This window comes from Elgaria multicarinata, chromosome 20, assembly GCF_023053635.1.
Source record: "Elgaria multicarinata webbii isolate HBS135686 ecotype San Diego chromosome 20, rElgMul1.1.pri, whole genome shotgun sequence".
NCBI classification, from domain to species: domain Eukaryota; kingdom Metazoa; phylum Chordata; class Lepidosauria; order Squamata; family Anguidae; genus Elgaria; species Elgaria multicarinata.
In genome coordinates this window covers 13,907,369-13,920,276 of record NC_086190.1, presented here as the reverse complement: position 1 = coordinate 13,920,276, position 12,908 = coordinate 13,907,369, and the positions used below count along the sequence as shown (strand labels likewise).

The following is a 12,908-nucleotide window of genomic DNA, read 5'->3' as shown; positions in this document are numbered from 1 at the left end:
AATTAAGTGTTAAAATACTGAGAGAATAAAAAGGTCTTCAGCTGGCGACAAAAGGAGTACAGGGTAGGCGCCAGGCGGACCTCTCTGGGGAGCTCATTCCACAGCCGGGGTGCCACAGCGGAGAAGGCCCTGCTCCTAGTAGCCACCTGCCTCACTTCCTTTGGCAGGGGCTCACGGAGAAGGGCCCCTGTAGATGACCTTAGGGTCCGGGCAGGTACATATGGGAGGAGGCGTTCCTTCAAATAACCTGGCCCCAAACCGTTTAGGGCTTTAAATGTCAATACCAGCACTTTGAATCGGGCCCAGACCTGGACTGGCAGCCAATGAAGTTGTAAAAGGACTGGCGTTATGTGAAACAGGCAATATCCATTTAAAACAACTATTCTGGGGTTGGTTAAAAAACTCAGCATGTGCTGTTCAGGGCCCAGGAGAAGAGAAAAGTCTTGACCTGGCGCCGAAAAGATTACGATAGTCCAAACAGTGCACTTGCACTGGAAATCGCTAACACCAATTATTTATTTATTCAATTTGTATCCCGCCTATATACCGAATACCCTAGGTGGCACATGGAGGATGTTCATTTATTTATTTACGCCCCCCTTGGACCGTCGCTAAAGAGATCTTGGATCTTAAACCGATGAATCATACGGGTTTGAGCTGATTCATTGAGCTGATTCACCTCCTGAAAACAACTCTATTCCAGGAAGTCTTCCTCCACTGACCAGCCACTGTTATTATCGGTCCTTTGTTTTAATTGAACAGTTGTAATTTGCTGGGTTTTTTAATCTTTCTTTTTACTGTTTTATTCCTACGTGCACCACTCCGGAATCTATTTCAGATACGGAGCGGTATATAAATACTGTAAATAAATAAGTAATAAATAATAGAGACCGAAGGTACATTTGCCAAAGTAACTTGTCTGATTGGACTGGATCCCAACCTTTTGATGACTGCTTGCCTTTACCCACTTTCTGGCAGAGTGCAGCGGGAAGGGTCCCTGCAGGTCGGCAACGAGGCGCCCATCACAGCCTCCTCCCCTCTTGGGGCAACTCAGCTGGACACGGATGGAGCCCTTTGGCTGGGTGAGTTGAGCCTTGTTTGATCCAACCGTGGTGGAGTTTGCTTCTCCTTAGCAACGCTCTCCCCTCCAGGTAACCGAAGTGAAGTCTGGATATGAGGAGACTATGATCTCTGGTATTTATAGGAGCCTTCCTCAGCCTGTTGCTATCCAGATGTGTTGGACTGGTGTCTGGGAATTATGGGAGTTGCAATCCAGCACATCTGGAGAAGTCCAGATGGGAGTTGCAGTCCAATACATCCTATCTGCAATCCTGCAAATGGGGGTCTAATGCTTACTGCTGTGAGCCTCTAACATGCCAGTGTATCCAGGCGTATTTCCCCGATTGAAGGCAACGAGGACATCGCTGGGAAACCCAGTTCTTATTGGCCTCCGTGGCACGTCTGACTTGTTTTGCATTTGCGACTCGAGCGGCGGACATTCCCCTGAACTCCGGCAACGTTTTTGCGCATTTCCCCTACAGGTTCCGGAGCTTGGGGCACGTGCCCGAGCAATTCGCTCACGTCCGTCCGCGGCCCGCACAAATTCGGCCGCGATTCACGCAGATTTGCGCGAATTGCAGAACCTGTGGGGGGAAAAGGCGCAAAAATGCCCGGAAAATCCACGACCTCACTGCAGAACGAGTCGAGCAGTGCAGCAGGAACCGGATCGAAGTCCGGGCTGCCCAACCTAGAAAAACTCACCAAACGCCACTTCCCAAACGGATTTCTCCAACAACCCTATGGAGAAGCAACTTCGTTTGTTTTAATCGGACTTTAAAGTCCGCCAACTGTAGCCAGGGGTGCAAAATAGCAAGGTGGGGTGTGTGGGGTGTGGGCAGAGCTGACTGCATAAGCTATGCCTGGTCTTCAGCCTCGTCTCCCCCCAAAATCTCCCATTTCAGTTTGCAAAGATTAATAATAAGACCGCTCCAAATCCTGTTTCTGTCGCCTCCTGAAAACATCTTTATTCCATGAAGCCTTCCATGATTGATCCATGGTGATCAAAGATGCACCGATAAGATAAAAGAATAAAACTGCCATCTAATGAAAAATGATGGTTTTTAAAATAACAGAATTCCGATTTCGAACTTCTGTTATTTTAAAAATCATCGTTTTTCATTACATGGAGTTTTACTCTTTTATCTTACCGGTGTATCTTTTATCCTTCACCGCTCCAGAGTCTGCCTAGATGTGGAGCGGTATGTTAGGGTGACCCTATGGAAAGGAGGACAAGGCTCCTGTATCTTTAACAGTTGCATAGGAAAGGGAATTTAAGCAGGTGTCATATATATATATATATGCAGAACCTGGTGAAATTCCCTCCTCATCACAACAGGTCAAGCTGCCGGAGCCCTGCCCTCTTTTGTATCTGGTCAAGAGGGCAGGGCTCCTGCAGCTTTGACGGTTGTGACGAAGAGGGAATTTCATCAGGTTCCCCATATATACAAATGACACCTGCTGAAATTCCCTTTTCTATGCAACTGTTAAAGATACAGGAGCCTGTACATCTACACCATGCAGGATATTGCACTACGAAAGTGATATGAAAGTGGTATATAAAAGGCAGGAGCCACACCAATCAGAATATAGCAGTATGGAAGCAGTATATGGTATGTGTCTTATGGGCCCCAACAGTTGTCCGTGCACTTCAGTACCACTATAAAGCCGTCGTGTGGCTCCTGCCTTTTATATACCGCTTTCATACTACTTTCATAGTGCAATATTCTCCTGCTTGGTGTAGATGAGGCCGAAGAGGGAATTTCACCAGGTTCTCCATGCATACAAAGGACCCCTGCTGAAATTACCCGTTTCTATACAACCATTCAAGATCCAGGAGCCCTGTCCTCCTTTCCATAGGGTCACCCTAGGTATGTCAACATTGTAAATAAATCAGCAAAGGTGGCAGCATGGGCGGAGGCGGAGATTAGATGGGTTTCTGCCGGATGAGGTTGTATGAGTTTAGCCTCCTTCCTGCCTGATTCCTAACTCCTTGTCCCCGTACACTACGCTCAACATCTAAGGTCCTCCTCCGAGTGCCTACTCTGAGGGAAGCTCGGAGGATGGCAACAAGGGAGAGGGCCTTTTCAGTGGTGGCCCCCCAATTATGGACTGATCTCCCCAAAGAGGCTCGCCTGGCGCCAACGTTGTTATCTTTTCGGCGCCAGGTCAAGACTTTTCTCTTCTCCCAGGCATTTTAACAGCATTTAACAATGTTAAGTTTGTTTTTAATGGACCCCAGAATTGTTTTTAAATGGATACTGTTGTTTTTATACCGTTTTTATGTTGTTTTAAATTTTGTATACTTTTAATGTTTACTACTAAACATTACTAAAATAGATTGTAAGCCTATGCGGCAGGGCCTTGCTATTTACTGTTTTACTCTGTACAGCACCATGTACATTGATGGTGCTATATAAATAATAATAATAATAATAATAATAATAGTAATAATAATAATAATAATAATAATAGTTAAGAGCAGAGACACCACACTGACAACAAAGGTCCGCATAGTTAAAGCCATGGTATTCCCCGTAGTAACCTATGGCTGCGAGAGCTGGACCATAAGGAAAGCTGAGCGAAGGAAGAGAGATGCTTTTGAACTGTGGTGTGATGGAGGAAAATTCTGAGAGTGCCTTGGACTGCAAGAAGATCAAACCAGTCCAGACTCCAGGAAATAAAGCCAGACTGCTCACTTGAGGGAATGGTATTAAAGGCAAAACTGAAGTACTTTGGCCACATAATGAGAAGACAGGATACCCTGGAGAAGAGGCTGATGCTAGGGAAAGTGGAAGGCAAAAGGAAGAGGGGCCGACCAAGGGCAAGATGGAGGGATGATATTCTGGAGGTGACAGACTTGACCTTGGGGAAGCTGGGGGTGGCGACGGCCGACAGACAGCTCTGGCGTGGGCTGGTCCATGAAGTCACGAAGAGTCGGAAGCGACTGAACGAATAAACAACAACAAATGTTTACTATTTTTAATTGTTGTAAACCGCCCAGAGAGCTTTGGCTGTGGGGCGGTATATAAATGTAATAAAATAAATAAATAAATAAATAAATAAATATTTTGCAGGTGGGCTGGAGAAGCTCAGCGTCGCCCACAAGCTGCCCAAAGCCTACAGCACCGGATACATTGGCTGCATCCGAGACGTCTTCGTGGACCGCCAAGAACTACATTTGGTGGAGGATGCTCTGAACAACCCCACCATACTACAATGTTCAGCCAAATAAAACGGCCTGCCGCTGTTCCTCTTTCCTGCCCTCTTCCCTCTCTCTCTCTCTCTCTCTCTCTCTCTCTCTCTCCCTTCCTCCTCCTCCTCCCGGCTATTGCTGTAATTATTTTCTATTTTTGTAAACTTATTGCTTTTTATATTTTTGTGGGGGAAGGGAGGGGGGAAAGCAGGGAGCAGAAGAGGAGGACGAAGAGAGAACCCTCGGAGAGGGGGACTTTTATTTTTGGGTTTCTCGTTCGGTTGCAGCGTTGACCTCATCCAAGCCAGTTGGACTCTTGAGAAAGAGCCAAGCCTCCATCTTTTTTTAAAAAACAAACAAACGAACAAACTCTGGGATGCGACCAAGGAACAAATCCACTCTCTCTCACCCCACCTCCGCCTTGCTTTTCGACGTCATCTTCGGCTGTAAATGTCATTCATACTTGAAACTTGTTTTTTTTTGTTTGTTTTTTTAAAAAATCGGTTTTCGGTTGACACCCGTGGGGAGAAAACGAAGAGGTTCCCGGCCACGGCCCTGAGCCCGCGAGGGAGTGAAAGGAAAAGCGGAGTTCGTCACGGTTTTGAACGAAGCAGCAGCAGCGACTGAGACAGCTTGTGGGGACGGGTAATGGGGAGAGACCTGGCCAGGACCGTCAGGCGGTGGAATGGAGCAAACGTGACGGGGGCTGAGGCAAATGGGGGCACCGGCGGAGGAGGATGGACAAGAAACCTTCGAACTCTGGCATGGCCTCGTTCTCGCCTGCTCCTTTAGTCTGAACTAGGCTTACTTTTATCTTTGTGTACTCAAAATTAGGAAGGCAAAACGACGGACGGTTTTCTCTCCGCTGATGTACTTCCGATGCATATAAGTCAGGGGTACGGAACCGCAGGCCCCAATCTAGCTCTCGTGGATTCCTAGTCTGGCCCTCTTGGGTTTCCCAGCTATTGTGCCGTGTCCACCCACCTTCTAAAAAGGGGAAACGCCTCTCTGGTAGCTTTCGTTACGGGCGGTGAGCGCTTCAAGCTAAAACAGGGTGGTGGTTTTTGGCTCCGCCCCTTTGGCCCCTCCCACCACTGGAATGCGGCCCCCGAGAGCTGCTCTGAAATGCAATCCGGCCCTCAGGTTCTGCACCCCTGATATAAGTGAACGGGGGATTCTACCCTTTGGTAGCAATGGCGAGAATGGCTGCAGGCCGCTTCTGGGGAGAAATACCGAATATAAAGGTTTCGTCTTGCGTGGGTAGGAGGAGAGATTGAGGAGAGCAAAGCAGGGGGCGACAACATTCCTAGGCAGCATTGGTCCTGAGACTGTTGGAAGGTGACTTTTTAATTTCCTATCTGTTCTTCGCTGGTCACTGGGGTAAACGGGAACGCCTTGGAAAACCAGTTCAGCTTAGATGGGTTCTCTCTCTCTCTCTCTCTCTGAGAATGGGCAGAGTGATTGCTTTTGTGGCCGGGGGATTCACGATATGAAAGGGACCCTCGTAAAGACCACGGGAGATGGCCATATGAGCCCCCCACAAAACACTCTGTGTGCGTCTCAAAGAAAGGTTAAGAAATGGTACACTACCTGGCGCTCCCGAAACTTCGCTGACACTGCCAGATCTGTCAAGGCTATCCATGGCTACTAGCCCTGATGGTTGTGTGCTATCTCCAGTATTTGAGGCAGTAAGCCTGTGTGCCCCAGTTGCTGGGGAACATGGGTGGGAGGGTGCTGTTGCACCGTGTCCTGCTTGTTCATCCCTGGCCGGTGGCTGGTTGGCCGCTGTGTGAACAGAGTGCTGGGCTATGTTCTTCTGTTCTTATCTGGAGATGGAGCACAGCATAGGGACAGGTCATTCTACCTAACTGCCCACCCTTAAGTCTTCACTGCTGTGCTCCCCTTGCCTAAAACATGTTCCCCATTTCTCTCTCACACACACACACACACACACACACACATACACACAACTGCATTTCATTGATGCTTGCCCATGGATGTGTGACTGGCTTTGTGGTGGGGGGTGTTACTTCTGTGGTGTGCATGCGTGAGGCGGACGGAGAGAGAGAGAGACTGTGACACCCACCTCCACCCCCCAAGGCCTCTCCGGATGGTTCGAACTAGATGCAGGCTCAGAGATGGCCGAAGACGTTTTGGGTGCCCATGGCAGGAGGTTCAAAATGGCACTCTCCCCCTTTGGTGGTAAACAATGTAATAAAAACAAACCCTCAATAACGGACGTTTTGCTGGCTTTTAATGCGGACACCCCCCCCAAAAAAAATCTGCCATGAGAAGCTGGCCGCGCGTCTCCGGCGAACCTCGGCGGATCCTGTTCCCCTTTGACCGGACAACCCAGGGGCTTGGAACCCTTCCAATTCTACTATTCATAGAATCATAGAAGAATTGGAAGGGGCCTATAAGGCCATCAAGTCCAACCCCATGCTCAATGCAGGAATCCACCCTAAAACATCCCTGACGGAGGGTTGTCCAGCTGCCTCTTGAAGGCCTCTAGTGTGGGAGAGCCCTCGACCTCCCTACATTGTCATACTGCTCTAACAGTCAGGAAGTTTTTCCTGATGTCCAGCCGGAATCTGTCTTCCTTTAACTTGAGCCTGCTATTCCGTGTCCTGCACTCTGGGAGGATCGAGAAGAGATCCTGGCCCTCCTCTGTGTGACAACCTTTCAAGTATTTGAAGAGCGCTCTCATGTCTCCCCTCAATCTTCTCTTCTCCAGGCTAAACATGCCCAGTTCTTTCAGTCTATGATTCTAAGGGTCCAAAGAGCCGTTAACAAGCCATCAAGCCTGTTTTTGTTTTTCAAATAACTCCCCACCCACCCGGTCCCTCCTTGGAAGTGCGCAACAGCAGCTGTGGAACCTATTTCCACACGTTATTTTTATCCAGACATGTCTCAGCTCTGCACGGCCTTGCCTCTCTTTGTTTTTTACAACGACCTCCCGACGGGGGAGAGGTTTCAGGCTTGTGCCTTCGCTGCAAGAAAAGGAGATGCGTGGCGTGGTGTTTCCCCCTCAACAGATTGGCTCTTGGCAGCCATGACTACAAGCCCTTAAACACCCTGGATCAATTTCCAGGAAACCGCCTTTCTCGGTTCATGGTGTTTGTAAGCCCCGAAAGCGGATTTTGGAATTGCCAGGTTTAAGGAGAGTCCTGCCTACAGGCCTTATGGCAGGGGCGCATAACCTTCGGCCCGTGGGCCAAAATCCGGCCCTCCTAGGTTCCCCAAAGAACCGTGGCCCTCTTCATCTCTTTTCCACCAATCGTTTGCTGGTTTGCCGGCATCGGTGCGGTGTCCTCCTGCATTTTGAAAGGGCGAAATGCTTCTCCTAGGAGCTTCAAGGTCAAACGAGCTGGTAGTTTCTGGCTCTTCTCCACCCTTACCCACCACTGCAATGCGGCCCCTGAGAACTCTGAAATGGAATTCAGCTTCAAAGCTCAAAGAGGTTCAGCATCCCGGTTTATGACCTATGGTCCAGAAAAACTCTGTCCACGCTTTTCATGTGCTAGCGGTGATCGTGCTAGACACACAGCAAAAATCCATTGCTGAGGGTGGTAAGACCCAGAGGTGGCTCTATATTTGGGGTAGTGCCCCCTACCTACCCAATTCAATTCCTTTTATTACAGTCAACAGACCAATAAAACATATAAACAAACACATAATAAATATTTAAAATACATGAAATTAAAACAGAGTATGATTGCATGAGCCTCCTTAAAGTTCTGCGCTAGAAGCAAAGGAAAGTCCTGCCACCATGACTGATCTGGTAAGGATTGCGTGATTAAGAAATTTAGCAACTTGTTCGGTGGTATGCTTATCTTGAGCCTGTAAAAGGGCCGACATAAGGGTCACGTACGATCGTCCAGGTAATCGTTGCGTGAAAGGATGGATAAGGACTTTTCTTGCCTCCTGATAGAAGCTGCAGTTGAATAATACATGGGAGATAGATTCCACCTCCTCGTCGTTACAGGGGCAGCATCTATCTGATAGTGGGACTTTCCCAAATCTGCCCTCCATTACCCTAGAAGGCGTAGCATTAAGCCTTGCTAGGGAAAATGCCCTCCTATATTTGGGTATAGATAACCAGCTTAAATACAGAGGTACACTATTTTGGTCGTGATCCCGTAGCCCCAAGGCATACGGGGAACATGGGCCCCGTGCGGCTTGCTGTAGCTCCTGAGTATCAATGTCCAGGAGTCTCTGCTTAATGATCCTTTTAGCACTACCTAGGTCCAGGGATAACAGATGGTCTTGGGAGAGCCCTATGGTGGTAAGCTTTAGCTGAACTGCTTTCACCTATGGAGATTTATAAGAGTCTTATAAATCTCCCACCCATTTGCAGCAGAGAGATCCCTCAACAAATGGGTACATTTGCTCCAACATACAGCTGACAACTGCGGCATGTGATCTTCCACTGTCCTCTGGTCCACCAGCTGCCAGACAGACAGCACCAGGCCTGTCATTATTATGTAGCATCCTTGGACAACTGAGGAGGGCCCAGAAGGGTCCATTACTGACACTGGGTTCCTTTTTAATTCTCTCCCCCCCTCCACATCCCAGTGTTGGGCAGCTGGGGCCATTTCCCACAACACCCCTAATGTACATTCCAGAGCATTGCGTGGAAATGTAAATGGAAGCTCCCTACACACACAGAAGAACAAGTCCACTCACTAGGTAGGGACCAATAGGTCCTATGCTGAGAATACCCTTAAACCTGGAGTTGAACCTGTGCAGTCCCGCCCAGAAACGCCCATCGGGATGCCCTTTTGGTGTTGCTCAGAGACTAAATGAATTCATGAATGGCTACATTCTAGATTGGGACTAGGGTGGATGAGCTGTTGAAACAAGGACTATACATGATGAGCAAGACTTCTTCACTTGAGTGGGTCCAAATATCAGCATCTTCAGCACCCACTGTGAACTTTCATCTTTCCTCCTCCTCCTCCTCCTCCTGATAAATGCACCTACTACAAGTCAACATCAAGCCTGGTTCATGGATGTAGAATACAGGTCTTGAACCTCAGCCCTGTGGGCTGAATCTACCGCTCTTGTCTTCTGGCGTCCCATCGATCATTTGGGGCTTTCCCAGTTTTGCGCGGGTTCCTCCCCATTCTAAACAGTCGAAATACTTCTCCTAAGAGCTTTAAGTGGAAATATGCAAGGGGGGTTATTATACTTTTATTTATTTTGGGCCTGTCCTGGAGGTATCATACCTATGTTCATGCACATGTCTGTATAAAAATAATGGATTCTCTTGCGAAGGGGAAACAGCCACACTGCTATAAAACACAGAAGGCTGCGTGTGGAGGGCATGCCTCAAAAGTGAAACTGCCTTTGGGGATTTCCAGACAGAAAAGGGCTACATGGGATTGTTTCCACACTCCTGGAGGATCGTTCTCGTCTGTCCCCAGAGGGCTTACAAAAAGGTCGTCAACAGAGAAGAAGACGGGGGGGGGGGGCACCACCGATCACGCTGACCCCAAACCTCACACCCATCTTCTGTGGGGATTGTTGACGGTTGCAACGTTCTACCCGGTGGTGGCTGTGCTGGGCCAGAACTACACGCCGTTGCAAAGGCGCCTTTTTGAAAGACTACCGAAAAGAAGCGCCTCTTTCTTTACTGTGTGTACTGTGAGCTAGGCAGCGCTGCTTGCGGAAGAATCTTGACCCCATTCAAAGACGCTGCTCTGCTCTGGTCGCTTCCCCCCTGCGTGTTCTTCCATTTGAATAATCCCCTCTCCCACCCGGCGGCTCATCGTCGTCTCCTCCTGCAAAACACTTTTCTCCCTCGGTGTGTTCGTATTTGCGTGCGCGCGGCGGACGAGTTCAGCTCCTGCCTCTCGCTCTCCCCCGCGGTGTCATCTCCCCGGGACTCTCTTCGGTGTGTGCTCGCACACGCGCACGCAAATACAAACACACCGAGGGAGAAAAGTGTTTTGCAGGAGGAGCCGCCGCCGCCGAGACGCGCCAGAAGAGCCGCCGGGTGGGAGGGGGGATTATTCAAATGGAGGAACACGCGAGGGGGAAGCCGCCCGAGCAGCGTCTTTGAATGGGGTAGAGACTCTTCTGCAGGCGGCGCTGCCTAGCTCACAGTACACACAGTAAAAAAAGAGGCGCTTCTTTTAGGGACATCTTTCAAAAAGGCGCACAGAAGCGCCTTCGCAACGACGTGCAGATCTGGCCCTGGAGAGTGATCTTCCTAACCTAACCAGCCACACAGGACCAGAGTCAAGGGTAGGCATGTATGGCCACTTGCTGAGGGCTCACATCCTAGCTAGGGCCCACTGAGCAGAACACCCTGGAGTTTCTCCTCCTCTTCCCCATTGCAACCTGCTTGTTCACCGGCCTCTCGCTCTGGGCCAGACAACAGCAGTGGTGAGAAGGAGGAACAGGAGAAATTGCAGGCTGCTTTTGCGGGTACCAGGCTCGAACGCAGGCAGAGAACGGCATGCGCAAACTCAAAACTGAGAGGACGTGGTTGAATGAACGTTACAAATTCCTTGATGGACAGGCTAGGTAAAGGTTGGCGGCCCTCTTAATATTGGTGATGTGTCTGCGGGATCCTATCTTCCAGCTGCCATAAAGGCCAAGAGAGGCATGAATTTCAATATGTGTTTTGTGTCTTTCTCCTCATTTTACTCTAAACTAGCCCTGATTTGGATTGAGACCCTAGCACGGGGAATAGGTGGGCTTTCAGCATCTGGATTGGGGCCCTGTGTCTCCTCTAGCTTTTTTTTTTTTTTAAGGACATAGCTGCTAGACACACATTTCACTAAGTAACATCTGTTTTGGCCCTAAATGGACCGCTAAATGGAGTGTCTTTTAAAACCTGAATTTGCGTTCGGCATTATCCGGGAAACGGGTTGTAGACTGCATCCTCGTCACCCATCTGTCCTCTTCATTTGCCTTCTGTGCTCATGTCTTCTGGCTCCATCTTTGAGGAAGCCAAAAGACTTTGCGAAATCAAACTCTCGGACAAAACAAGCGTTCTGTCATGGTTTCGTCCACGTTGGCGGCTTGGAGAAATGTGTCCCCATCAATAGCCCACTTCAGGATTTGATAACGCTGCCTGGGGCGGATGGCCAGTGCATGCACTGGTGTCTGGGGCCAGAGCAAGCCAGCATCTTCACCTATTTGGTACCCACAGATGCCAATGAAAGAAAGGGTTTTTTGTCCCTGTGAGAAACACTTTGACATTCTGATCCAATTGGTTTGCCCTCAGAAAAATGACAATTGGGGGAGAAACAGTGGACAGGAAATCATAGAATCATAGAATAGCAGAGTTGGAAGGGGCCTACAAGGCCATCGAGTCCAACCCCCTGCTCAAGGCAGGAATCCACCCTAAAGCATCCCTGACAGAGGGTTGTCCAGCTGCCTCTTGAAGGCCTCTAGTGTGGGAGAGCCCACACCTCCCTAGGTAACTTGTTCCATTGTCGTACTGCTCTAACAGTCAGGAAGTTTTTCTTGATGTCCAGCCGGAATCTGGCTTCCTTTAACTTGGGCCTGTTATTCCATGTCCTGCACTCTGGGAGGATCGAGAGGAGATCCTGGCCCTCCTCTATGTGACAACCTTTTAAGTATTTGAAGAGTGCTCTCATGTCTCCCCTCAATCTTCTCTTCTCCAGGCTAAACATGCCCAGTTCTTACAGTCTCTCTTCATAGGGCTTTGTTTCCAGACCCCTGATCATCCTGGTTGCCCTCCTCTGAACACGCTCCAGCTTGTCTGTGTCCTTCTTGAATTGTGGAGCCCAGAACTGGACGCAATACTCTCGATGAGGCCTAACCAGGGCTGAATAGAGAGGAACCAGTACCTCACATGATTTGGAAGCTATACTTCTATGAATGCAGCCCAAAATAGCATTTGCCTTTCTTGCAGCCATATCGCACTGTTAACTCATATCCAGCTTGTGATCTACAACAATTCCAAGATCCTTCTCATTTGTAGTATTGCTGAGCCAAGTATCCCCCATCTTGTAACTCTGCATTTGGTTTCTGTTTCCTAAATGTAGAACTTGGCATTTATCCCTATTAAATTTCATCCTGTTGTTTTCAGCCCAACACTCCAGACTATCGAGATCACTTTGAAGTTTGTTTCTGTCTTCCAGAGTATTAGCTATGCCACCCAATTTTGTGTCATCTGCATATTTGATAAGCGTTGCCTCCTGCAAGCATGCAGGGATTTTTGATGATGCACCAATATATATATATATAAACATATATAAGTGGGCTACATTTTAATTTTGCACTGCAGACATCCACGGTTATGCCAAAAAGTCACTGCTTCAAACTGTTCCCCCTATGAAGCGGTCACAGTGTGACTCTCCTTTACATCAAGACGTCATTACGTCATGGCCTTGTGCAGGTGGGGACTTCTCATGATGGCCAAAAAAATTAATCCTAATGTCCCTGCGTGTAGAAAACCAGCATGTCATGGAGAACGGGCCCCTGAAACTCCTTTTCTCTGACATGCTACTTTCTATAAAGGGTTGGCTTTTTGTTTGTTGCACAACAAACATTGAACGTCTGTGAAGCGGTACAGCCCCAGACACAGGCCGGCCAACCCACTGGATATCTCAAACATTACAGCTCCTGTTTTCCTGTTTCTTTTATGTGTTGGTGCTTGAAAGGAGCATTGGCAGGA

The 12,908-nt window shown here is 48.7% G+C and overlaps 1 protein-coding gene across 1 annotated transcript in view; it reads left to right on the top strand.

The window, feature by feature from the left end:
* AGRN (agrin) overlaps positions 1-6,488 on the top strand; it is a 269,076-nt gene extending 262,588 nt beyond the window's left edge. The window contains exons 35-36 of the mRNA XM_063145056.1: positions 979-1,082; positions 4,134-6,488. Of these exons, the coding sequence (XP_063001126.1) occupies positions 979-1,082; positions 4,134-4,291 (262 nt within the window). The 3' untranslated portion in view covers positions 4,292-6,488. The remainder of the gene's footprint in view (positions 1-978; positions 1,083-4,133) is intronic.
* The last annotated feature ends 6,420 nt before the right edge of the window (positions 6,489-12,908 follow it).